Consider the following 27933-nt stretch of genomic DNA (forward strand, 5'->3'; position numbering starts at 1 on the left):
CTCTTAGATTTATATAAATACAGTATTTTACATAATCCTATGTTACATAATAGGCATGTTTGTTATACATAATGGCAACTAAATAATAGAAATAATAGCAATAATTGCTCAAATGTATTGAGCTTACTGTATTCCCAGGTACTATGCATAGCACTTTGCCTGCATTGTCTCATACAGGCCCCTTACCAAGCCTTCAGCTGTGGATACTATCATTGTTCTCATTTTACATATGTGGAAACTCAGTTTCGCGAGTTTCAGTAACCTGCCTAAGGTGAGAAGTAAAGCCAAGTTGGAAAAAATGGCAGCTGAAGAGTTTTAGCATACTTTGACTTATTTACTATTCAGCAAACAAGTCAGCAATCCTTAGGTATTCAAGGGAATCATGTTCACACCATATAATGTAGCAGAGTGTCTTGTTGGTCTACCATTGTTCAGGCTTATTAACCAAATGTTTCTGAAGTTGTTGAGAGTACTTGCGTCTCTCCTCAGGAATTTAAGGCCGCTGCTCCAGCTCCCGTGGCAGAGGCTGTGTCTCGGACCTCCATGTGTAGTATACAGTCAGCACCACCCGAGCCGCCTACCTTGGTGAGTGACTCCCTGGGCATTTGAGCAGTGGCTTGAGAAAGTGTTCTTCCTCGGTCCCGTCACTCTCTACCATCATTTTATCTTATTCTGACAAATTAAAAATAAAATCTGATATAATTATAGTATCTGTTGTTTCTTTGGGCTTCACGGGTGTTGTAGAAATTCAGACTAAGATTTAAATTTTTAATTAAATTACTCCCAACTGTATTTTTCTCTACTCTTCTGAAATTCTAGTTCCTCAGCTGTTGTGGATAATCCTGCTTTTTCACTTCTCTGCATCTTTTAAGCCTATTTGGATTTCCACCGAAAGCCCAAAGTTACTTTTTACTGACTTTCCTGGTAGAATAGCATGCACTAAAATCATTATGATTCCTCCCCACTCTCCCCACTACAGGAGGTGAGACTGACTCAATTTCTTTCTCTTTCCTTCTTCTTTCGTGCGTCTCTCTCACTTTCTAATTTTCATATGAAGTATAATATTTAACAAGCTGAATCTTTGTTTTCTTTTGATTTTAGAGGTTCCCCCCCCCCCCCCCGTTAGTTAATGATAGAATTTGACTCAGGGAATAACATCTGAGGGAATTATGTTTCATTACTGCAGAATTAGTACCTCTTCCCTCTGAACACCTAACTTTCATCATCTACTGTGCCATTGTTCTAAATGCTCTGCAGTGTCTTCCCATTGAATTTTCACAAGGACACGATGAAGTCTGTCCTGATCATCCTCCTATAATAGATGAGAGAAATGAGGCTCTGAGTTGACCTTGATCCACTTGATGTTTCAGAGCCTCAGCTGAGATGAAAGATATGGCCCCTCCTCTCAGCTGTCTTCAAGCCTAGTGTGGATATGAGACCTCCCCAATTTTGGGGGGTTTCAGGGTACTCTTCGGATACTTTTTACAACATGGGTGCCAGGCCACAGTGGTAAAGAACAGGAGAGGAGGGGAGACTCTAGAAGGACTCTGGTGAAGAAAGCAGGCACAGAGGCCGTGATTGGAGTCAAAACAACAATAGCCAGCATTCCCCAGCAGAACTCTTGTAACCAAAACCTGCACCTGCACCACCTACCTCATCTGCCAAGTGTGACCGCCAGGGCCTTAGAGGGCTCAATTCCTTCTCAACTTTACCCTGACTTTAGAGCTGAGCATTGGATTGTTAGATAGCAAACAAAACAAAACAAAAAAGGCTCTTGTTTTCCCCTTCCTCGTCCTCCTTTCCAGGGCCTCAACTCCACCAACTCTGGCCATGGTTGCCAAGGTTACTGTCACTGAGGCAGTTGGCATTTCTGGGATTGTGACACCCTCGAAAGCCAGAAAGAATAGCTGTAGGGTGTAATAAAGGTCAGAGGACTCAAGAAAGGCATGCAGATTAGAGAGCTGAAGGAAGACAGACCAGAGGAAGGAGATGAATGCGTTCCCTGGGTGGTTCTTGTGTGTATAAAAAGAAAATTTGTTAAGGAAACCCAGAGACCTGAGTTGTAGTTGTTGAATTTGATAATATCAAATATTATAGAAATAGAAATTTTAGTCCTTACTCCTGTTTCCAGATTCCTTCATTCTTAAGTCTTCTTCTTCTCCTAGGTTTTCTTTAACTGTTTCAGTAATTTCTTAAGCAAGCAAGAGGTTGGCAAAGGGCACAGGTCTGGGGAAGCAGTAGTTTCCAAGGATTTTGTAGCATAGAGTATGAGAAAACAGAATTGTAGTGTGAGCAGGTGTCTTAAATCATGTAGCAACTCACATTGCTTGGATAAGACTTGGGTACCAGTGCAACTCTTGACGTCCTTGATTAGATTATTGCAGCTGTTACTACTTAATGCTTAATTTAGGTATAATCCCAAACAGGTTAGAAACCTCAGGGATTTTTTTTTTTTTTTTTTTTTTTTTTTTTTTTTTTTTTGTAGCTCTTGGGAATAAAACGCATACAGTGTTCAGCCACTAGGTGGTGCTAAATCACTTTCCTAGGCTCCCTCTCCTTGGCGATCTTTCCTTTTGCAGCGCAGTTTATCAGAAAAAAAGCTTTTCTTGCTTGAAATGATGGCTAAAATATAAAACAGAAACATACTTTTACCCTAAAATTTTAATAGGTGCTCATTGTGAGGTCAGAGATTTTAATAATAAGATTAAACTCTGAGATTGTTTAACCCAAGGACTTTTACACTTTTGTTTGACCAAGAAAACAGTGGGAAATTCATTGATATTGCAATCCCATCCCCATACACTGGAAGCAACAGTTTAAAGAATAGTATTTATCCCTTCTGTGCATGATGCACTATAAATACACACACACACACACACACACACACACACACATATACACACACTCTTTTACACTTTTTTCTTTTTCTTTTTTTTTTTTTTTTTGAGGCAGAGTCTCATTCTGTCATCCAGGTTGGACTGCAATGGCATAATCTCGGCTCACTGCAGCCTCAGCCTCCTGGGGTCAAATCTATCCTCCCACCTCAGCCTCTTGAGGAGATGAGATGACAGACATGCACCATCATGCCTGGCTAATTTTTAAAAACTTTTTGTAGAGGTGGGATCTCACTGTGTTGCCCTGACTGGTCTCAAACTCCTGGGCTCAAGCAATCTTCCCGCCTTGGCCTCCCAAAATGCTGTGATTGATTACAAGTGTGAGCCACTGTGCCTGGTCCTGTTCTCTTCATTGAAAAAGAAAAGTCCTGGTCATGAATCATTAAGTTGATTTTTATGAGCCACTAATGTACAGATCATTCGCTTTATTTTCCCTTTACACTATTTATCCTCTGTGTTCATCCAATGTCATTTTAAATACCAGCATGGCCAGAGTTCATTGCATTTTGAGGGAGCACATTTCATTTTGAACAATCAGACCACAAGTAGACAGTTCTCACTGTGCCATTCAGGTTAGTTGGTCACAGGCAGAGTCTCCAGAACCAGCCCTGAATCCCCTTTGGTCAGTAGAAGCCCCGTGGAGAAAACAGGCATCCGAGCCTCCTCTTCTGAGACGAGCCAGGCTGTCCCACAGGAAATAGAGAGGAATGGCCTCTTCTGGGCTCTGAAAGTCTTTCCTGTACCATCTGTGGAATGATCTCCATAAAGACCACGTCTTTCTTCTTTCCTGGTATTCAGCTTCTCTGTGGTACACCTCAATCCATTGTCTTTCTTATTTCTAAACCAACTGTGTGTGGGTCAAGTCTTGTAAGTTTCACAGTATCAACATATAATTTGTTTAATATAAGAAATTTGCTCAAATGCTAAACATTTTGTTTTTTAAACATAGATTCTAATTCAGTTGATAAGTTATTAACATGTGCCTTTTGTCTGAAATAATGATACGCCTTTCTGAATTGTTTGCTAGCATATGTTTTAAAGGGAGTGATTAACCACCTACTTAATATATCCACTAATGCACTTTCAGAAGCGCACGGTGCCAGACGATGCTGTAGAAGCCTTGGCTGATAGCCTGGGGAAAAAGGAAGCAGATCCAGAAGATGGAAAACCTGTGATGGATAAAGTCAAGGTAATGGCAACTGAGATGCTTCTGGAAAATAACTATCATTGATCACCTCCTCCCCCTGCAAATAAGTTAGTCATTTGTTTTGTTTTTTATATTTCCCGTAAAACATGGCCAGCTGGCTTTTTCTATTATTGCACACATCCTGTTTAATAAGCTAAACCTGAATAAGCCGCATTGTTGAACCCCCACCATGGATGGACGACATGCACAGACCAGAGGCCTGAGTCTCATCTTTGCCCACCTGCATTGATATTGCTGGGACTTGGGAAGGAAGTAGCAGATACCTGCTGCTCCTCACAGCTGCCTTGCAGCCCAGCAGGCTTTCTGCTGGTGCCTGAACCCGCCAGATTAAGTTGCTGTAGGAACACTAAGCATATGGCCATATGTACTTCCTAACCTAATGACAAATTTGTTTACCTCAAATCTAGTCACTCAGGCATTAATTTTATGGGGAGAAAAAACATGCTAACAATGAAAATGGTATAATTTTTATTCAGGAGAAGGCCAAAGAAGAAGACCGTGAAAAACTTGGTGAAAAAGAAGAAACAATTCCCCCTGACTATAGATTAGAAGAAGTCAAGGTAAACAGGCTAGAGTCTTTTTCTATTTTATTTTAATTCATACTGAATTCATACACAGAACACAGAGACTTGGGAACAGACCTGGAATACAAAGATGTTGTTTCTTTGTATTTCAAACACCAAATAGTATTAGTCTACTCCTAATAGTGTTAGAACACCAGATACAAAGCTAACATATTCCTAATTAGACTTGATCCTCAAGTGAAAGAAATCTAATGTCTAGGTTGCCTAATGTTTTCCTTTCTAACCCACAGCTTGTTACAATACCAGAAATATTAAAAAACCTTATGTAGATAGGAGAACTAAAATGAGGAATAGGCCGGGCATGGTGGCTCATGCCTATAATCCCAGCACTTTGGGAGGCCAAGGCAGGAGCATCTCTTGAGCCCGGGAGTTCAGGACTAGCCTAGGCAACATAATGAGACCCAGTCTGTATAAAAAATCAAAAAAATCAGTCAGACATGGTGGCAAGTGCCTGTAGTCCCAGGTACTTGGGAGGCTGAAGTGGGAGGATCACTTGAGCCCAGGAGGTAGAGGCTGCAGTGAGCCATGATCATACCATTGCACTCCAGCCAGGTGACAGGGCGAGACCCTGACTCAAAAGAAGAAATGAAAAAAACGAAAATAAGGAACTATTATTTTATATAAGAAAAATTAGCAACTTTCAGCTGTAAGTTGGAAAAATAAGAGAACCTATCTAACATTGAGTATAGTGTTACGTTGCCCCATTTCCTCTATTTTGAAAGTACAAATTATAGAGAACAAAGGGGAAGACCCCAGTATGAGTCTTGTGGTTTAAGTGCAGTCACTTAAATGAGGCAGATTCATGGACAATTAAAGAAATGTCAGTCATCTTTGTAGCAGGCCAAGATTTAAAAGAGTATTCAACGAAACTTCATTAACAATTCTAGAAAATCAGATTCTTGCTTCTCACTCATCCATGTGCACTAGCCCATTTATTTAGCAGACACAGAAACTAGACTGAGCTCTCCATGATTGAAAGTTTATTATTGTGGATACCTTTATATTTGCTTCCTGTGTTTTACAATTCAGTTGCAGCCACAGTTTTTCTATTAATTTGGGCTCATTTGTACATTGCTTTGCAAAGTTCCTAGAGAGCATGCTAAGAGCCACACGTTCTGTCTCCACTGAGTGCCCATTCACTAGCGGCTGGTCAAGTGCAGGTAAACTCTCTTCATGATAGGTGATTGGTTGGTGATTTGCTGTCTCCCTTTACTGAATTTAGTAGCAGTGTTTAAGGAAGCAGTTGATTCACTGTCCCTGATCACTTTATTCTGTAGTCATTTCATCCTCCTCTGACTTACCTCACACAGTAGTAATTACCTATTAATATTTTCAGGCAATAGCTTCATCTCATTTAAATCCTATGTTGGTATTCACCAGCTATGCTCCCATCAGGTCTCTTCAGTGAGATTCGGCTCCCCAAGGGCAGGACACAACCTCCCCTTCCAGATACAGAATGACGCAGTGATGGAAAATCGATTTCAGTTTGAGTAGGGAGCAAACGTGCCCCCAGAGTCCCAGGCATCACTTAGGAAATTTTCTGCCTTTACAGCTAAGAGATGGTAGAGAACAAGCACAGGTTCAGCTTTCCCCTGTACCTGAAGAATGGTCAGAAGGCACAAGTCAGTCATGAGGGAAGCAGGTGATACAAGTTGAATATCCCTCATCCGACATGCCTGGGGACCAGAACTGTTTCAGATTTCAGACTTTTCTGGATTTTTGAATATTTGCCTTATATCTGTTGAGGAGCCCTAATCTGAAAATCCAAAATGCCCCCGTGAGCATTTCCTTTGAGTTGTCAGGTCAGCACTCCAAAAGTTTCAAATTTTGGAGCATTTAAATTGTTTTCAGATTTTCAGATTAGGGATACTCAGGTTGTACCTCTAAACCATTGCACTTCACATTTTCAATGAAACAAATACCAACCTTAACCCGTTTCTCAGGTGAAATATATATGTATATCTTTGTATTTACTTATTTTTGTGTAGGTGGATAAATGGAATTTACTATTAGTATATAGATCTTCTTTTACTAAAGAGCTCACATGCCTTCTTCATTTTGTCCTATTACTCAAATGTGGCACCTGGAGTCGTTTATAGTTTGACATAATCTGAACCATAAGTTGCAGAGCGTTTCACCGACAGCTTAAACTCCCTGAGGGCAAGACCTTTGGCTTTGCGATTTTCTGTTGTATTGCCAATGCTTAGGTCAGGGTTTGGCATGTAGTCCTTGCCTATGAGTTAGATGTGTGGCTTACAAGGTTAACCAGCCCACCCCCATGTAGGTAAAGGACTTGTCCCACACTGTCCTGCAAACTCCAATCACAGCACCATATACCACACTATGCTGACTTGCACGTTTTCCTCCTGTGATAGTCTCTGGGCTTCTGAGGTCACAAGCCATACCCCATCCACCGTGCAGCCCCCGTGACTCGGGAATGCCTGGTGCTTGTGAGCTGTTTGTTGACATGAACTAATTAGAGCTTATTCTCTGGTGAGAGAATCTATTTCCTGACATGATGGATCTAATTTAAAATGTACGACAGCAAGTATAGCCTGTAGGCCCTTTGTAATGTTTGCAAGGTTTCATACCTTGGATAAAATGTAAAATGATTTCATGCCATGTTTTTTCCCCCTGGATAGGATAAAGATGGAAAGCCACTCCTGCCAAAAGAATCTAAGGAACAGCTTCCAGTAAGCAAACCAGTTTTCTCTAAGGATATCTTTTCCTTTTGGCCCTGATTGCAATGGTGTTTGTTGATACATTTCCTGGTTCTTGCAGCCCATGAGTGAAGACTTCCTTCTGGATGCTTTGTCTGAGGACTTCTCTGGTCCACAAAATGCTTCATCTCTTGTAAGTCCAAAAGTCTTGGTTTTATTTCTTTAGTTTTTTTTTTTTTTTTTTTTTTTCCTTTGAGAGAGAGTCTTGCTCTGTCATCCAGGCTGGAGGTGGAGTGTGCAGTGGCGCAATCTCGGGTCACCACAACCTCCACCTCCCAGGTTCAAGCGATTGTCCTGCCTCAGCCTCCTGAGTAGCTAGGACTACAGGCGTGCGCCACCATGCCCAGCTAATTTTTCTGTTTTTAGTAGAGATGGAGTTTCACCATGTTGGCCAGGCTGGTCTCGATCTCCTAACCTCATGATCCACCCACCTCGGCCCCCCAAAGTGCTTGGATTATAGGCGTGAGCCACTGTACCTGGTCTATTTCTGTAGTTTTAGAGTGGCAGAAATAAATGGAAACTGGTGACTTAGAATCTGACTGGGGACTCAGGAACAATCATAAAATTAGTGGCCCTCAACCCACTGTAGCCATTACAAATGTGTTGCACCATGAAATATTGTCCCAACACAGTGGATGCTTTTAGTAGTGTAACTAATATCAAGTACCAGTACCCCTATGAAAAGAGAATTTAAATGTAAGTTTATCCAAAATTACTCCTCAGACAACTTTACCGATTGATATTTCTACAATTTATCATTTCCCAAATTGCCTCCTAAGGGAACTTAGCTCCGTATGGAATATAGAGTCCCTTAAAGGGAACTCTGTTACTCGAAAAGTTTGGACAATATTGGGTAATGTCAAGCAGGTTTCTCTACTGTAGGATTTTCATGGCTTTTTATATGCAAATATATAGTGAGTCTGTTAGAGTTCCCGAACTTAATAACTGCAGAACCTTTTCTTGTGGAGTCTGGTTTACCTATTTATTGGGAACTCAGTTTTTAAACCACTGAATGTATTATTAGCAGTCAGTTAGAAAAGGGATTATAACAGTTTCTATGACAGTGGCATGGAAAATATATTTATATCAGTTGGAGAATAGACAGAATGACAACTAGAAGAAATAATGATTCTTTGGAATTGCCTGAAGTTGTTGCTTTTGCTGAAAGAAGCAATAAAGCCCCTCAAAGAAGAGCTTGCTAACCAGAGCGTGTTCTTCTCTGTACCCCTGTAAAAGCATCATGCTGCTCAGTCACCTCATCCCGTGACCTTCCTCTCATCCTCTTCCATACAGACCGCATCACAGCAAAGCACTCCAGCCTTGATTTAGAAACTGTAAGACATGGTGAAGAATACACTGTGAGGAGGACCCCGGGAATGTGGAGTCATAGCATTACACTGATGCAGAACAGATGAACAAGCAGTGGGGAGCAAGATCTCAATTCCCTTCCTCCTCCTATCATTATTATTATTACAATAGTTAGGGGTGTTTTTTCTTTTAGAAATTCAAAGGTTTGGAAAAAGTAACAATGAATTTATATGCCCCCCTCAAAGATATATGGCAGTGAAATGGTGAGATGAAACAACCATTAAAAAAAAAAAAATCTTAGAAAATTAGCAAAGGAAACATTAGTGTCAACAATATAGTTAATAAAGTAGAAATAACTAATCATCATGAGAACCAAATAATCAAAATAGGAAGTTATTTAAGGGAAAGTTTCAAGAACTTTGGGGGAAAAGTATCACATATGGCTCATAATTAATGTTCATCTATAAAAAAGTAGCTCCATGCTCTTTGATAATAAAATAGAACAGAAATGCTATACAAAAAGAAACACTTAAAACTATTCCCCTAATAATACTGAGATCACATTGATAATAGACTATTTTAAAACATCAAAGATATTACAAGTAAAAATCTTTGAGAAGCAGTCAAAGCAGTATTCCTGTGACACGTTGTCATAAATGCCTTCATCAATAATAGAGATAGAGAAAAAGAGAAACCTGATAAACCAAATGCTATTGAATTTTCAACTGAAATTTCTAAAAGTTTTAATAAGGTAACCACCCAAAACAAAGTAGCAATAAGCATACCAGGAAATGAAACTAGCAGCATGAAAGTTAACTGGCCAATAGTTGTTTCTTTTGAAATAACAAATACTTTATAAAATACTAGCAAATGCAAAAGAGGAAAAAAACTTACAAAAAATACAATTAAATTTTAACAGAGTAATACAATAATGTATGAGATCAACTAAATTATTGCTAGTTTAATGCCAATAGTCAGTTGGTTTTTATGAATTTTTAACATTTTACGAAACACTGGTAAATATAATAGAGAAAATAATCTTACTAATAAAATGTAACATAAATACAATAATCAGAGAAAATACAATAATCAGTACCAGAGTACAACTAAATTATTAGGAAACACTATGTACAACAGTTTTCTAAGATTAAACAAAAGTATAAAACTGCATAATTCACAAAACCTAAAAAAAAAAAAGACTGAAGAAAATACTGCATTGGTTTTCAAACTCTCCTTCTACTGAAGGTTTAAAGATGACTCCTACAGCTGTTGAACACTCAGTTCTTATGTGGATAAATATGTCATGAAAAAGATGGGGTCACATAGTTGCTTCTATGAGTAATTATGCTAATCTTAAAATGTGACGAATATAACTGTATCAGCTAAAGTTACTTAAACATGTAGATGTAAAAATTATATACAACATACATAGAATATAACAAACAGTTAAGAAATTATTTGCCATTATAAGTATTGATTGATTATTGGGAAAATTGTCAATATATTGTAGTGGTATATCAAATAGAAACAATTATTTATGTCCATGTAAAAGATCTATTTAAAATTTTACATATACTCATATTATAAATAAAAACGTTTTAAAAAGTAGGCAATCCCCTAATGTGTTAAAGAGTCTTTAGTTTTCAGAATCAAATATTCAATATCATGCTGGAGGCATTTTCCTTAAAAGCAGAAACTATGAAAAGTTTATTGTCGTTTCTGCTTATTATCATATGGAGGAATCATTAACAACACATGAAAAAGAAATGACAAACTTTAAAAGGGAACATTTGAATATATTTGTGGATAGCACTACTTGTAGATAATACATTTGTAAGTAACATTATGCCATGCTTATTAGTAACAACAGATGAGAAAATGTAATTAATATGAGATCAGACTTATGTAAACTACAAAAGGAGAAATGATCAGAAAAATAAGGACACAAAAAAATTGAAGGCCATGCATTAAGTCAGTTTAACTAAATATCTTAAAAAGAATGATGACAATTCAAGTCATTTTTATGTTAATTTTTTGTTAAATAGCAATCAGATACTTTTTATAACTCAATAAAATTATTCAATGATATGTTTGAAAAATAAATGTATAAAATACGAAAAAATACTGAAAAGCGTTTTTCAGTACTTTTAGGTAAGATTAGTCCAACTAAACACTAGCATATGTTATACAGTAATAATAAATAGAAAATACAATAATGTTGAGAAGGCAAACTCAAAGCATAGATCAATGGAAAAATTAAGAAATGGACATAAATGATTTAGTATTTTTAAAAAGAGTGAAAAATCATTTTATGCTTTTGTGTAGTGTTAGGTGAATTAAATAACATGTACATATAGCTTTGCAAAACAAATTTCCGGACCATAGACTGTTTCATACTTAGTATTAAAAGGCTTAAATAATAAGTCAATCAGATAGATTAAGAAGAGACAATACAAATGTTTCAATATGTCATTCTTTTCATTTGACAACTTGTTATTCTTTTCGTTTGTCATATAAGCAAAGATTTCTCATAACTGAAAATGAATTTAGTACATTTTAGATTACCTAAAATATTACATTCTAAAACTGCTTTACAGGGTATAAATAGACAATAAGTATCTTATAGTTATCTAAATTAGTTTAAATAATCTCCAATAATAACATGCTGCAATAAATTTCTGAATGTTGGTATCTTTGTAATGTGCTTTTCTCCATCTTTTGGTAAAATTTGCAATTCTCTTTTTTCAAAATAAGCTATCCATAGTTGGAGTCACCAAAGAGTTCTGGACTTTTTTCTGGTTTTTTCATCAACAGTTGTACCTGAGGTTTCTGTCAAAAGGGAGTATTTGAAATGAAGCAAATATTCAATATTTTTTAAACCGAAATTATTTCAGAAAGTTTCTAGAATAATATTTAACATTGAAAAAAACCCCTGAAACCTGACACCATATACCACAATATACAAGCAATAGTAGTATATCATTTTACACTGATTATCAGAAGTAAAAATACGTAATAAAAGTCAAATTCTGGCAAGCAAGGCCATGGGAAAACAGGAATGCTTATTCAATGCTTTTCGCAGTATGCATTCCTAGCAACATCTGAGAGGGCAGTTTGGCAAAATATTGCCAGCACCATAACTTATTCACTAGAACTTATTCAGAGCAATTTTAAAAGAGCTGAAAACTTTGAATAACCTAAATGTACAACAGGAAATGTGTAAACAAACCATGGAACTCTAAGTTATTATATTATTGCATAGTATTTAGAATAATCAATATGAGAAGGAAATAGAAATAGGAAATTGTATAAAATAATACAATAGAGAAGAAAGAGTTTAAATTTCTTCTAAAATTATATGTTATGAGTCTATTTGGATCAAGAGAATAAACAGTCATTAAGCTATCTTTAAGAGTTATAGTTAAGTGATGGCATTGTGGTTATAATTTTATATACAACATGTCACTAATAAAATTTTTTTCCATAAAAGAAATTTGAAGATGCTAAACTTGCTGCTGCCATCTCTGAAGTGGTTTCCCAAACCCCAGCTTCAACCACCCACACTGGAGCCCCACCCCGTGATACTTCGGTAAGCAGCACATCTTATTTGGGAGATAAATATTTCTTTTTGTGCAGCCACAACTAGCAAGAAAATATTTAAAGCAACTGAAAATAGGCAGAATCATTAGGAAGATCAGGCACCTTCTAGTTCAGAAGAGCCGAGACTGATGATTTAGGGAGATGGCAGAGATTAACTTTGAAATTATTAAGTGAAACAATATATGTGAAAACATTGTACACATAGTCAAGGACCTTAATATTGTCGCTTTATAAGAATTGAAAGTGCAATAAAGTGCATTGTGCCTATATTCGAATTACTAGATTTGAAAAGTTCTTTAGCTTTCCTGATAATTGATTTTCTCCTTTATATTTTTTCTTATACATTCTATTATTTACTACCCATTATTTAACCTCAAGTGTATTTTATGGAATTGTTGTGTTTGAGCTTCTACAAACATTTTACAAACATTTTACAACATATCATGGGATAGCATTGTTTTCTTCCCAATTCACACCAGTAAAAATTTGTCAGTTTCATACCAGCTGTAGAAGAACCTCAGCATCAATATTGTTTTAATTATTTACATGCTGCGAGGCAAGGCTGTGGGACCAAAGCTTTTCCAGCCTTCCTTGACTAATCACCTATGCAATACCAAATTATACATTACCGAAGAGACCACAGCACATCAAATTATAAAGGGATTGCCCTAAACCAGATCCCCATCTCCTTTGCTTGAGAACAGTGCCTCATTTGCTAGATGGAGATGAAGTAACTTTAGTGAAGTCAGCTATGCTTCCATTCCTTTTGATGTAGCATCAAAGCATATTTAGTGCTGCAGTCTGAGATTCTGATGGATTTTCATCCTGTTGGGTCAGCTTCAGGATCATCTGAAAATATCCAGAAGCACAAATGACAAAACCCAGACCTGGCCCCGGGCAGCTCTACCATTAGCAGCTATAATCCTGGATTATAATAAAGCACTTAAAACCAGTAAAATGCCCCGTGTGTGTGTGTATGTGTGTGTGTGTGTGCATGTGTGTGTAAACACACCCACAATGAAAAAAGTCTCCATGCAACAGAAAGGAAGAATCATTAATAGCCTAGGCTGCCATTTACACTTCAGTTCTTAATATTCAGGCCAGAGATTCTGCCCTGATGGAGGCTATCAGTAAACATTTGCAATCAGAAACTTTTTTGCCTTTAAGAAGTAGGTTTTCCAGTGACACTTCTCTGATCACATTTCCCATCAGAGAATCTTGTTTTTAGTCAACATTTTATTTGAAGATGTCACTAAAACAAGGTATAAAGCTTTATTTAGATAAAAATATTGGGAAATCAAAGAGTCAAGCCACGATAATTCACGGGAGCCTTCTTTGCTGAGATTATTAGATTGTTACTAGCAGTGTTACACACACTGAAAGCATCTGAAGACATGCTTTCAAAGATCTGTGTAATAAAATCACTCCAACAGGAAAACTGCTTCAAAGAAAATAGAAGATCATGGATGTGACTAAGCCATGACAGGGAAAAGCTTTATCAGTCCCAAGACCTGGGTTCTATTCACTTTTTAACAATTTGTTTTCAAACAACTGACTTAGCTTCCCTGAGCTTTTTACCTCCAAAAAGCCTGCTTAGTTCCCTGAGAACCATTGTGGGTATCAAATAAAACTGGATAGTGTATGTGCAAACACTTTGAAAGTTCTATACAGTATTTGACAGAGTTCAGCATGGTGTCTTATACAATGTAGATATTAAGCACATTTTCATTGAATTCATTTAGAGGTGGAATTTTGAATGCAATGTGTTGAAAAATATTTTGAAACAAAACTTAGGATTTTGCTATAATAATACTACTAATAATTTTACCATTTGTTGGGTCCCAACATACAACTAGTACTGTTTTAAATGCCTTTTCAATCATTTACTTTTCTCAGCAACTTAGGAGTATAGGTACTACTGTTATTCACATTTCATGGCCAAGGAAGCTGAGGCTGAAAGAGGTTAAATAAGCTGCCTGAATCATACAGTAAATAAATGTTAGAGGAATTAAGCTATCTTAGTTACAGTGACATTGTTGTTCCATAATTTTTTTCCTCTAGAATACCAGCTCCCACTTCTGCAATTTAGCGTCCATGAGCTTCCTAAAGATGAAAAGAGAGGTTTCCCCACCAGTTCAGAAATTCTCTGAAGTCTTTCAGGCCATTCATACCAGTGTGGCAGAGAAGCCCCTTCCACTCTCCTGACCCCAGATTGTCTCTGGGGTTTTGCGTTCTAGGAGGTATTAGGATGGCAGTGCCGAGCTCCATGGCTTCCCACAAACTGCGGGTCATGCTGCACTTTATGAAATGCACCCCTCAAGATCTTAGAGTCTTAGAGAGGACCCACAGAACCAAACGCTCACCCTCTATAGTTGCAGAATCCTGCTTCCTAACTATCTGACAACATTAGTGGATATTTGTTTTCATATCCAGTTTTCTAATGGTGTTTAATTTCTAAATGAAAGGCACACATGGTTGGTTCATTTGCTTTTGGACCCTTTATGTGACCTCCAGGTCACCCACTGGATATGGCTCCTGAGGCTGCCACTAAGACCTTCTTAACCTGGTGGGATCTTCACCAAGAGACGGGCAGGGTGGGTGGAAGGTGCTGGCCCTCCAACCCCAGTAGGTTGACAGATGCTGCCGCTCTTCTCCTGATCTTCCATCCCTAGCCTTCTCTTCTCTGACCCTGTCTACGCCCCTGCCCCAGCCCCAGATGTCTTTTTCTTCCAAGGAAACAGGTTCCCTCCTGAAAAGATGGAGTTCCTGGGCTAATTTGCCTCTGATACAGTTTGGCTAATGAGTGACTAATTCGGCATTATTTACTTTTTTAGCAGAGTGACAAAGACCTTGATGATGCCTTGGATAAACTCTCCGATAGTCTAGGACAAAGGCAGCCTGACCCAGATGAGAACAAACCAATGGAGGATAAAGTAAAGGTAAAAAAAAAAAAAAAAAAAAAAAAAAAAATTCACTAATAAGTGAAATTTTAATCCTTGGGTCTTGACTCTGTCATTGTCATAGGAATATTGATGTGAATTTAACCTATATTTTAAACATGAAATTATAATGAAGTAGAAAAATCAATCTGTACTCCACTGGAGGGGAAGGTCACTGAATCTGTGACAAAGACACCAGCGGAGCCTCCCTGAGGAGATTCTGGGAGGTAGGTGTGGCATATGCATGGCTTCCTCCCATGCAACACAAGCAGTCAGCACACCCATTCAAATGAGCTGTTGTCCTTCAGAGTTGCTTATAAATAGGCAAAGTTGTAAATATGACCTCTCTAAAGAGCAGAGTGTAGTGGCCTGATTTTTTTTTAATTAGAAAAGTGAAACCATACAGAAAAAAAGAAAAAGACGTTTTATACCTTTGGGTTCTAATCTCCTAACATGGTTTCTGAGGATAATTATTTAATCATTTATTTCCATTTAAACTATAGCTAGAAAATTCACAGATATGAATTGACATACAGAAGCATATGGGATTATATATTTTAGCCAACTAGCAGTCTGTTGAAGTCATCTGTGTTGTTCTGTTGCTTAAAAAATAAAAACAGACCATATGTTTTGCCTCATAAAAGCACAACAAATGCTGAATGCTACATTTGACAATGTATTTTCTAAGTGAAAGAGGAAATGAATATTAATTCTATCTGCTCACTGTTTATATAGGAAAAAGCAAAAGCTGAACATAGAGACAAGCTTGGAGAAAGAGATGACACTATCCCCCCTGAATACAGACATCTCCTGGATGATAATGGACAGGTAAACTGAGGCAAACTGCTAGATCGGATTTATGCTACAAAGATCTTTCAATTCAGACCTCCTTGAAATAAATAGTAGCTGTACTCTTTTACAATAGCATAAAGACATATCATGACTGACTGCTTTTAAGGTGTCACCAAAGCTGACCAGCAGGTAAATATTTATTTGAGCCAATATCATTGTATATGCATATGCTAGGCTCTGTGGTATAAACAGGGTTGAATACTGTTCAGTCAGTCACTGAGGCTTAAGAGTAATGCAAGAAATGTGATTCTCTCTTTCAAGAAAAGGCTATAAAAATCACTAAGGTGATAGGATTTCAAAGGAAGCAATCTCTGTTTAAGGACAGTAGAAAAGGAGCTGGTATTGGGATAATTAATAGGGCAAATTAATAAGGCAGCTCCAAGACCTGGGGTCTCCCTATCTTCTTCTACATCACCGTCAGCACTATTGCAAGTGAAGACAGGCAAAGCAATATTCCCAATCACAAATCCTGTTTCTCTGCCAAAAAGTCCCTGGCCTTTTGTCTCCCACATGATAGAAACCAGTCTTTCGTAGGTCAACCAGGCCTGTCCCCCACCTCTTTCCTATTTGGTTTCTAACTTTTGAGTCAATTAGATGATAAATAACCCTTTCCATGCCTGTTCATCAAACAGAAAACAAGGAAGACCAAATTACACCCTTCTCTTTCTGTACTGATTCATTTTGGTGAGATGATTCCTGGTTTAAATAACACTGTCAGCTCCAGGGTCTCCTGTTACAGGAACCAATTCTTCTTGCTTGCATTCAGTATTCCACAAGACAGCAATTCCACATCCTGCTAGAGCCCTTGCCACTTTGATAGTACCAACTCACCCCGCTTCCATTCTTTGGGAAATTTATTATTTAAGGTCCTTGCCTTTGAAACTGGGAAAAATCCCTGATGACTTTCTAAGTGTAATAAACTATAGTAAATAAGATATAAAAACACAAGTAACTTTTTATAACACTTTAAGTAGAATTATAAGTGACAATACATGATGACAGAAGGTTCACAAATAGTGTTTCTTTCACTTCCAGGACTCTTTCATATGCTTTCCCCAAGTCTATAGATATGATTATAAAGAATAGTAATTAAGCAAAGCTGCTAAAGAAATTGTGGGGACCCAGGTTTATTAGTTATTGCAAGTCTACACCCCATTTTATCCAAGTCAAGTCATTGGATAATAGATTCTCTACTGCCTAAACCTAAGTAAACCTTTACAAATGTCTATGCTTAACCAATAGTCTGCCTTCTTTTTAAGGACAAACCAGTGAAGCCACCTACAAAGAAACCAGAGGAATCAAAGGTAAAGACCATAGGAACATATTTCCACTAAATTTTGTTTTATTCTAGCCATAGGGTTATTTCGCATTTTAGAAAACTAAAACATATTGAATGCCTACTCTGTGCCTGGTACTTTGCCAGAGCATGCATATAAATGTGTGTGACCATTGTTTACCTCTCATTTAGTCTTCACAAAAGCCCTTTAGGATAGAAAACTGAGACTCAGAGAATACTAAGCAACGTTTATTAAAGAGTAGAGGGGAAAAAAAGCCATCAAGATTTTCTTGTTTTTCTATCTCCTTTATAATACATCATTATTAGTACAGAATGTGAGTAAGTTTTTTTCTTAGAGAAACATCTTTTATTTGTAAGTGACGTGGGAAAATACCCCATATTGCATTTTGCCTTCTGCTTCTTCACTGATGGTTATTTCTACTCATATCTCAGAAACCTGCAGATGACCAAGACCCCATTGATGCTCTCTCAGGAGATCTGGACAGCTGTCCCTCCACTACAGAAACCTCACAGAACACAGCAAAGGTACTGTGCTTTTTCACATAGACTTTCTTTGAAATATGTGTGTGTTTATGTGTGCATACATACAAGTTTTATTGATTGATCTATCTATCTATCTATCTTGTAACAGGGTCTTACTCTATAGCCCAGGCTGGAGTGCAGTGGTGTGATCTCAGCTCACTGCAATCTCTGCTTCCTGGGCTCAAGCAATCCTCCTACCTTAGTGTACCACCACACCCGGCTAATTTTTGTACTTTTTATCAGAAATGGGGTTTTGCCATGTTGCCAGGCTGGTCTTGAGCTCTTGGGCTCAAGTTATCTGCCAACCTCTGCCCCCCAAAGTGCTGGGGTTACAGGCTTGAACCACTGTGCCTGGCCCTTATAATTTTTAAACTGTAGAATGAATCAAATGATGATATAGAGAACCTGAAAATGAAGAAAAGAAAACATACCTATAATTCTACTGCCCCCAAAACAGTATTATTTTGTGGATTTCCTTTTTTTCTATATGTTTTACATAATTTTACTTACAGTGCACTTATAAAACACTGCTTATTTCCTAACTGCTCCTTTGTTATTTCCATAGACACCATTTTTATGTCTCCGCACTGTGTGGTTGTGCCACTATAATGCTATGTCTGTGTTCATTTAAAGTGAGAGCGGGGCCTAACTACAGCAGGCTCTCTGACGCTCATTTGCTCTCTGGAGCTTCCTCCCCTTTTCTGTCTGCTTAGCCCAACTGGTTGACTCTTCATTCCTCAGGGCACAGCTCAAGCATCAGCTCCTTAGGGAAGACTTTCTTGTCTTACCTCTTCTCCCTTCCCAGGCCAAAGTTAGAGGCCTCTCTTCCATGCCCTCCTTGCTCTCTGGTTACCTATCTGTGCTTGTGTATCACACCACTGAGCTGTGCATTCTATACAGTAGTGATGTGTCTTTTACCTTTGTGCTCCTCATTAGCAAAATGCCTGGTACTTAGCAGGTGCTCAAAACGTGATTAACAGTAAATGAGAAACGACTATGTAATTCAACAAGTGTGAGGCATTTTCCCTTAAGCTACACCCTCTTGTAAATCAAATAGAAGGAAAAGTGAAATGAGTACCTCCTTATTTTCAGAAGAGTTAATTCTGCAGATCTCAGGTTGCTATTGTTTTGGCTGTTGTAAGGCACTGCTCTGGATCACTGAATTGTCAGTGCTTCCATATTGGGTAGTTTAATTTTTTGACCACCTCAGCATTCCATCTCTCACCCCTGGTAACTCGTAAGTAATGCCTTTTTTGGTGAATGGACTTTATTTTTGTATGCAACCTGCTCCAGCTTTCTTTGATTGCTTCCATTGTTCATTTCTCCTCCATAACACTGAAAACAGGGTTTTGTTTTTGCTCTTTTGGCGCACAAAAGCCAGTCCTGATAGAGACAAGTTCTATTTTGTTTTTTAAATAAATTTTATTGTGTATATTTGAGGTTTACAACATGGTATTTTGGGATGCATAGAAATAATAAAATGGTTACTGTAGGGAAGCAGATTTACATATCTGTCATCTCACACAATTACTTTTTTGTGACAAAAGCAGCTAAAATCTACTTATTTAACAAAAATCCCTAATACAATTTTATTAACCTTAGTCCTCGTGTTATACATTAACTCTCTACATTTGTTCATTCTGTGTATCTGCTATTTTGTATCCTTTGACCTATATCTCTATTTCCTCCTCCTGTTCCCTACCATGGTCGCCATGTTTTATTCTATGTATTTTTGAGCTTTTTATTTTACCTATATTCTACATATAAGTGAAATCACTTTTCTTTCTGTGTCTGGCTTATATCATCTAGCATGTCTTCCAAGTCCATCCATGTTGCGGCAAATGGCAGGATATCATTTTTTAAGGCTGAATAATATTCCATCATGTATATATACATGACATTTTCTTTATCTATTCATCAACAACTAGGTTGTTCCATATCTTGGCTATTGTGAGTAATGTTGCGGTGAATATGGGAGTGCAGATGCCTTTATAAGGTGGTAATTTCATCTCCTTTGGGTATATACCCAGAAGAGGGATTGCTGGGTCATATAGTAGTTCTACTTTTAATTTCTTTAGGAACCTCCATACTGTTTTCCATCATAGCCGTACCAGTCTACATCTCCACCAATGGTGTACTAGGGTTCCCTTTTCTCCACACCCTTGCCAACATTTAACATCTCATTGACGAGCTCTGTTTTGATTAGCAAAATAAGGTCTGGGTGAGTCATGCATCACGGGAATTGGCAGAGCATCAGCGTCACCCACATTTCCCTCCTTATTTCTATCCTTTTTCCCTCCTTGCTTTAAACAATTCTCTAACACTCACCATTGTTCAAAAAATCATGAAAAAACACCCAAAGTCTTCCATTATTTAATTAAATTGGAGATCTCAGAATAGTCTGGATTAATTTAACCAGCCTAGTTAATTGCTAGATGGATTGACGATAGCCATAGCCTCATTACATTTCCTTTGCTTTAGGATAAGCGCAAGAAGACCACTGCCAGCTCCAAAGCACCTAAGAATGGAGGTAAAGCAAAGGATTCAGCAAAGGTAAATGGAGCAGTAAATACACTACAAATTAGTTTAGCAGTTACACAGAGTGGGGTTTATCGCTTCAGTCATTTAGTTTCTTACTGGAATCTATTTAGAATAAAAGATTTCTTAAAGTACTATCTATTCCAGAGTATGCCTTGGTAAAGTAATTGAATTTTGTGTGTGTGTGTGTGTGTGTATGTGTGTGTATATATAATATACATATAAATATATATATTATAAATAAATATATATTTTTTTAAGTAACTGGTGCTTTAATATTCTAAATGAAGGTTCTTGACACAACTCAATTTGCCTGTGTTTCTTGCCCTAATTAAAATACCACCATAGTATGTGGTTTATATAGATTTTAGAACATGGAAGTTGTAAACTTCCTATGTTTAAAACTACTCAAGCTGTGATCAGAAATAAAAATGGGATAAGACAACTTCTAGGTCCCTTCAAATTCCAAGAACATATGATTTAAATGATTATTACTATGATCCTCTGGCTATAAGGAGGAGTTAAAGGTCTAGCTTTAAAGACAATAGTCCAGTTACACCAAAGCTTTTAAAAAATATATTAAAATCTTCCTGTAGTAGATTTCCTTAAGGGATATAGGAAACAGCATTGATAATTGACCATTATGCCATTATATCTCAGATTAAATACTTATTTGCCTATTATTTAATTTCAGTTATATGAAGTACTTAATCAGCCCTTTAACAAATAATAGAAACAAATAATAGAAAGCATAATAACCCTATATGATGAGTGGATTTGCTGGACAACCATGACCCTATGTACAGGAAAAGGAAGGATCACCATAGAATGAAACATTGCCATTTAAGAACATCTATGCATATTTTGTAACCTACCCTAGCCTTAAAACAATAAAGCTGAGAGCGATACATTGAGGATCAGGATCACTTAAGGTTATTTTTAGCTAATAAACTTGAGGAGGAAGAACTCACAATGTTTTGGCCAAATGAAGAAGAGAAACTGAAAGGACCATCTTATTTTTCCCCACTGACTGCCACCTTTTGTCCCCTAATTCTGAGAAGGCCGTCTCCTCATACTTAATACAGAAAAGAAAGAGCTCACGGATGGGTTTTGCTTTCCCTTGTAGACAACAGAGGAAACTTCCAAGCCAAAAGATGATGAAAGAAATACAAGTTAAAGTATCTGGTAAGTTGGGTGTTTATTTGTAAATGAAGACAACTGGACCTTCTGCCAGTTCGTGTGTTATAGATGAGAGAAGTGAAGTCCACCTCTTGAGTAATTCACGCTCACTTTACACTGTTGGCATGAAATGCATACTGCAAGCTCTACAGAGTAATCGGTCATTCTTCGAAAGCACTAAATGAGATGACTGTGCTATTGAAATGTTTAAAAACCTTAATCTTGTAATTAAAAGCTTTTTAAAATATTAGGCCAGGCACTTAAAATGACCATCTGAGGCTAGTTGAATCTTTGAAATCCAAATGCTCATTACTGCAGGTTATTGTGGCAAAGCAAAATTAGCATGTTACAACTTAGCAAAATGTCATGAAGATATTGGTATTCCCCAAAATACCAATACGTGGTGGGGTGGGGAGAAGTACCCTTTAGAGTCTGGTGGAAATTACAGGGTTTTGGGAACAAGGGCAAAGGAAAAGATTGGCCATTTTTATTTGTCTTTATTTTGGAAAGTAAAGTACAGTGTCTGACTCTAATTTATGGTTACTGAAGAAATTGGACAGATGAAGGAATTTCTGAGATCTTCAGAGCTGGGCCCTTATCTTAATCTTCAGAAAGGAGAGGGCTTAATGTAAGCCTTAAAAGCATACAAGCACTTACTGACCAAAGCGTAAAAGAAATAAGTATAGGTTAAATCGAGTTCAGCTCTCTCATCATGATCTATCTGTATTTCCTATTAAAAAAAAAAGGAGCTTTATTAGTTAGCACTGCTCTAACATTTTTCCCAAAATTAAGAAAATTCTATTAATCCACTTTCATGTTTACTTATAGGAAATTCCTTCTTGTCTGTTATACAGTGCTTTTGCTAAGTAGTATTTACTATGCCTGTAACAAGAAAATTACATATTAAATGATTCACTGCATTTTTTATTTGAATTTTTCAAGGTATCTGCATATAAAAACTTCAGCTGGTGGATGGTGACTTTTGAAGAACAAAAGTCTTTGGCAACAGAAAACAATTGTTCTGGGTGATTTCTAGACTGGTTTTTGTTGAGCCTTTGAACATCCTAAATATTGGTTTGTTATTCTTTTCCAGAAAGAAAATGAATTTGACTGGTTCACCTGTGTTATTGTACTGGGTATTGATAAACTTCGAATTTTTTAATTGCCTTCAATTGGGAGAGAAAGAAAGCTTTATATTTGTAATAAATATATTTGATAAAGTTTCTTAAAGCAACACCAAAAAAAACAAAAGAAAAGCTAAGCGAATTTTTGCACATTCTACACACAGTGCCTGTAAATCTCATTTGTATTTTCAGTTTGCACTTAATTTTTTTGTTAGTGTTTGGAAAACAATGCTTTAAACATTCTTCAATGTTCTGATTTCTTACTACCCCCTTTCCTCTTGGGCTTTTGAACTGTATTTGATGTTGCTTTGGGATAATGTTTATAAGTCAAACATAAGATATTGTACATTGGGCACATATCTCCTCTTGGGCTGCTAATAATAAATTAATAACAGGTAACCTGGACAAACCGGGAAGCACCAAACCCCTTTTCAGCTTGAACTCTTCTTTGCCAGGTGTGAGGACTTGTGCATCTTACAGTCAGCACAGAACACACTGAGACTTGAATCAAGTCAGCAACAGAGCAAAATATAGGTTAGATAAGTCCTTGTGTAGCAAATTTCGAGCATAACAAATAAAATCCAATCCTTAGGGTATTAATCTGGCTTGAACTCTGTTGGTTTACCATGTTAGTAAACTGTGCTTTCTGTTATCTGTACATAAAACCTGAGCAGCAACTTGTCCTTAGAACTATTGCCACATTAGTCTTTGCACTGTATAGCATCTGGCTTTATGGAACTTACGTTTACCAAATACAAAAAGAAACTTCTGCTTTAAAAAAAATTGTATATATATAATTTTAAATCTGCATTTCCCCCACAGCAGTGTAAGTAGGTTCTGATGTCCTACCACTTTGAATGGTTTCTCAGATCTTTCTGAATGAGTATTTCCTGAACATTGCACTGATATCGATTAGAATTTTGATATTTAATTTCATCCTTATTTCCTGGTAGTGAATGCAGGAAAAGATGTCAGGTACATAATATAAAACAGATTGGGAATTTCTTGTTTCCAAAGGGCATGGCCTTCCTTAGCATCAGTTTGAGGCTTTTGTTGTGACTTAGCTGACTTGTGGCAGCCGGGCAAGCAAAAACAATAAAACACTGCTTATAAATGGCACCACATCTTGGTTAACCTCCCCGCCAAATAACTCTCTGAAAGTCATGCACATACCTGTGGGATTTCACACTCCACCAGCTTAAAATGCTATGTCTCTGTCCATCAGAAATAGTCATTATTCTATTTTTAAGGCAGCAGCAAGAAAAGAAAAAATACTTTTCCTGAGGGATTTCTAACTATGTATCTAATCCTCCCATTTGGGCAGTAGAGGTGTTTGCTTTTTTGTTTTCTTTTTTTAAGAAAAATCTTGAAGTCTTTGACACTGACAGATGTGTCTGCAAGGATATGGCTGCAGTATTACTAATTTCCATGCGTATCTAGAAGTATTTTTAAATGGCATACCAAAATCCAGAAGTTTAAAGACACCTATAAAAGTAAACATTTATTTAAGGTACTCTGAATATGCCTTCCTTTTTAATTAGAAATATCTTCAAAACTTGGGTGTTTGTTAATAACTAATAACTGGAGGAAGCTACAGGATCTAAAGCAGCCCTTTTTACAATCTAGTTAGGAGAAAATAATTGCAAATACCCACTTAGAGGCAAAGAACAATTTTTATTACCAAAAAGCTTTCTGCACATTGTTGTGGCAACATTGTATCGTTTAGAAAATGGGCTTTTCCAAAAGCAAATGAAGGTAGGTTCCTCAGGTGACCAAAACTGAAAATCAGTATTTCCATGTTTCATTAATCAAGGCATAAAATAAAATTAAAGCAAAATATTTTACATTAAAATCTTGGTTGTGTATTTTTTTTAAAGGGAAATCGTTAAAAGGGTGGAAATTACCAGTGATTTCTATTTTTATTAAACCATTCACTACAACAAACAAGTATAAAAAATCCAATTCCACTTTTATACCTATTTGTTGTGGTGAATGGTTTAATAAATTGGAGATTTATGTCCAGAAGTCACTCTCTTCTGTCGTGTATTAGAGGAACACATTTTGACATTTTTCATATCAATCATATTCCCGTATCTTGAAATTTCTGCCTTCTATTCAAAAAGTTCAGTTTGAATTCTTCTCTGCCAGGTGTGAGGATTTCCGCACCTTATAGTCGGCGCAAAACACGCTGCAACTTTAATCAAGTCAGCAACACAGCACACTGTGGGTTCAATAAGTCCCTGTGTAGCAAGTTTTCAGAAAAAGAAATAAAATCTAATTCTTAGGGTATTATCTGACTTGAACTCTGTTGGTTTACCATGTTAGTAAACTGTGCTTTCTATAATCTATACATAAAACCTGAGCAGCAACTGTGTGCTGAAGCAACTGTGTGTGAAGTCTTCACAAAAGACTTCAAAGCCAAAGAATGTCCTATTTGCTAATATGAGAAAATATTTTGTTTCGCAATGTACTATCATTTATTGGTGACCCTGCGATAATCTACTGTCAGTAAATGCCAATAACTAGTTATTTAGAAATTGTAAACTAGGCCAAATAAGAAGCAGAGAGAGAAAACAATCACCTCCCTAAGAAAAGGGTTTTCCTACAGACTTGAATGCACTCTGCTTTTTCAGAAGAGATACTGTATCAGCCAGGGAAATAGATGACGCTCAGAATTATCTGAGGGGGGTTCTATAAAAAGACTTCTTGCAAAAGTGCAAGCACATTATGTGGAAACCGCAAGTCCCACCAGGACTAGTAAAAGCCAGGCTCCCACTGAGGCCCCCAATCCTGAAGGGATGAGGAGGGAGCAGTTACCAAAATCCAGAGGTGGAGAAGGCTGTGTGGAAAAGAGGGTCCCCTCTCAGGAGCTAAGACCCTCAGGGGATGCCAGCCCGAGGCATCCAGTAAAGGTATCAGGGAAGAACACCTCCACCTACTACCTCCTCCGACCCCAGCTCCTGCTCTCTGGCTCCCCATTGACCAACATGCAAAGGGCAAGGAAGCTTGATGACTTGGCCTTTACAAGTCAGCCCCTGGGCATGGAGCAAGGAAGAGAGGGGTGGGCAGCGGGTCTGGAGGGGTCAGCGGGGAGAGCCAGAGCTTTAACCCAGCCATCGTCTGGCTTAGTCTCGGATCCAGGTATTCATTGTTCAGTAGTCGACTATTCAGAGTCTTTCGAGGAAACTGATGAAACAGTTTATGAATGACAAATGTGGGGCACAGGGTTTTGGACACTGGGGGGCTTAAGCGTAAAATATAAAATGAGAAGAATAAGGCACTTTATTCCTCTGTGGCAGGGAACCTAACACGTGGGTTTACATTGCAGGGCAACACCTGTGATGAATGAAACGCATGGTAGCGATAGCCCACTCATGAAAAACTAACAGCCAATCTTTTCACTGGGACAGTCAAAAAATGAGTGAGGGGGAAAAAGTATCTTCAGCTGGAGCGAAAACAGCCATCTCTAGTTTGAAAATAACACTCAACAAAATGTTGGTGATTAGAGATAACAGGAACCTGGAAAGGGAGGAATTTTTACAGAAGTTCAAACTTTTCACTTTGCAGCCACACTCTGATTTTATCAAAATTCTTATCCATCCAACGGATGTTTTCTTCAATGGTTTCAATTGTCTGTTGGACACAACGGAGCTGAGAACCATTTTCTTTCAAAGAGCTGAAGAATCCTTTTACCTTGTGAGGAAAAAGTGAGTTTTAAAAAATTAATTTTATTACATTAACCAGATGTAACTTTAGTTAAAACTGAAGCCAAAATTCCAGCATTTGTCAAAATTCTATATAGAAGGCAGTCCCAGCTGTCTGAATAGGATTATGTACACATAAGCTGTATGAAATGAGCTCATGCCTCATGATGTCAAGTTCTGTGTTTTTTCTCTGCAGTTCTTTTGTTTATTCCCAGCTGCCAGACTTTAAAAGACTTCACTGTTTACCATTTTATAATTAAGGTTTAATTGTGTCTATTTAATGTGTTATTCTGTTCTATACTCACAGATGCAAACTTCATTTTTTAAAAACATGATATCTAAAAAGCAGAATGTGCAGTCTCTTCTTTGCCAAGCAAAACAGTTTCCACCATATAAATGCCGTCTTCCTCCATGGGCCTGGCCTTGTATGTTATTATAGAAACACTGTGGGGAATGGGATTCTTAGCAAGTTATGGTGGTAAAACCCAAACTTTGCCAAATTTTTTAACCTAATCTACAATTCATGTATTGTTGTCTCAAAGTTCCCCATGATTTTAAAGAGATAAGAAACTCTTGTCTATCTCCTGAAAAATATCTTTGTTCTTCTTTCATTTCTGGGTATCTTAACCCCTTGAGCTCACATGACAGATAGGCTGGCTTTGCCACAGGATTGGCCATTGTGCGATTCTGTTTCACCTTAAAGGGTTATTACCCTTTTCCCATAAATTTTCACAGTATTAATCCATCAATTTTTGATTTGGTATCCAGGAAGCAAATGTAGGCCAAGATGTATTATTTATTCAGCATAGATTCCAGATAGTCAATTCCTTAGAAATCCATGTCATAATACCATATTATTAGTTTGGGAATAAAGAGGGGAGTAGGAATGGGTTTTAGAAAGATAAGATTTCAATTTTAAATGATGCAGAGTTGTTTTAAAATTATATGTCAATACAGTACAACTTTTCAATGAGCAGAAGGCATGGCCTTCTGCTGTAGCAACCTGGAAAATACTTCTACACTATCTACCTTAAGTTGTAGCTCAACCTACTGCTTCATACACGCTCAGAACACAAGATTAATTCACAGTCAATTAAAAATCACTTTGAGCACTATTCAACAGTCAAACACATCAATAATCTTACTAATTGCTCAAATCATTAATCCTGAAGGAGCTCATTATGATAGCTCCACTAAAAACAGACCTTCTACAACAGTGAAGCCAGGTGCTAACCATTACTCTTACCCTTGTCCTGACCCAAAAATCATCTCTTCTGTCTTCACCTGTCTTGGAAATGCAACATCTCAACTGAATATTTGATTCAGACTTGGCTCTTTAAGAACAATTTCTGTGCAATAAGTAGCGCAATACAGGGATAGGAAAACAGGTTTATCCTACTAACTTGATTTGAGCAAATGATTTAACTTCTATGGAACCCAGTCTCCTCATCTGTAAAATGAAGAG

At 37.4% G+C, this 27933-nt stretch overlaps 2 protein-coding genes across 8 annotated transcripts in view; one reads left to right on the forward strand and one right to left on the reverse strand.

Moving 5' to 3' along the window:
• CAST (calpastatin) overlaps positions 1 to 24616 on the forward strand; it is a 111758-nt gene extending 87142 nt beyond the window's left edge. For 5 of the 7 annotated variants that reach the window (XM_023212203.3, XM_023212197.2, XM_023212202.3 and 2 more), the window contains 13 exons: positions 490 to 585; positions 3982 to 4083; positions 4578 to 4661; positions 7328 to 7378; positions 7467 to 7538; positions 12204 to 12302; positions 15148 to 15252; positions 15988 to 16080; positions 17364 to 17408; positions 17834 to 17926; positions 20405 to 20476; positions 21588 to 21646; positions 22583 to 24616. In XM_023212203.3, the coding sequence (XP_023067971.2) occupies positions 490 to 585; positions 3982 to 4083; positions 4578 to 4661; positions 7328 to 7378; positions 7467 to 7538; positions 12204 to 12302; positions 15148 to 15252; positions 15988 to 16080; positions 17364 to 17408; positions 17834 to 17926; positions 20405 to 20476; positions 21588 to 21638 (963 nt within the window). In that variant the 3' untranslated portion in view covers positions 21639 to 21646; positions 22583 to 24616. The remainder of the gene's footprint in view (positions 1 to 489; positions 586 to 3981; positions 4084 to 4577; positions 4662 to 7327; positions 7379 to 7466; positions 7539 to 12203; positions 12303 to 15147; positions 15253 to 15987; positions 16081 to 17363; positions 17409 to 17833; positions 17927 to 20404; positions 20477 to 21587; positions 21647 to 22582) is intronic. The other 2 variants (XM_023212198.3, XM_023212201.2) reach the window with 1 other exon arrangement.
• The window catches only part of ERAP1 (endoplasmic reticulum aminopeptidase 1), a 33607-nt gene continuing 29926 nt past the window's right edge, over positions 24253 to 27933 (reverse strand). Inside the window, exon 19 of the mRNA XM_023212195.2 lies at positions 24253 to 26457. Within this exon, the coding sequence (XP_023067963.1) occupies positions 26302 to 26457 (156 nt within the window). The 3' untranslated portion in view covers positions 24253 to 26301. The remainder of the gene's footprint in view (positions 26458 to 27933) is intronic.

This window comes from Piliocolobus tephrosceles, chromosome 4, assembly GCF_002776525.5.
Source record: "Piliocolobus tephrosceles isolate RC106 chromosome 4, ASM277652v3, whole genome shotgun sequence".
Classification (NCBI taxonomy): Eukaryota; Metazoa; Chordata; class Mammalia; order Primates; family Cercopithecidae; genus Piliocolobus; species Piliocolobus tephrosceles.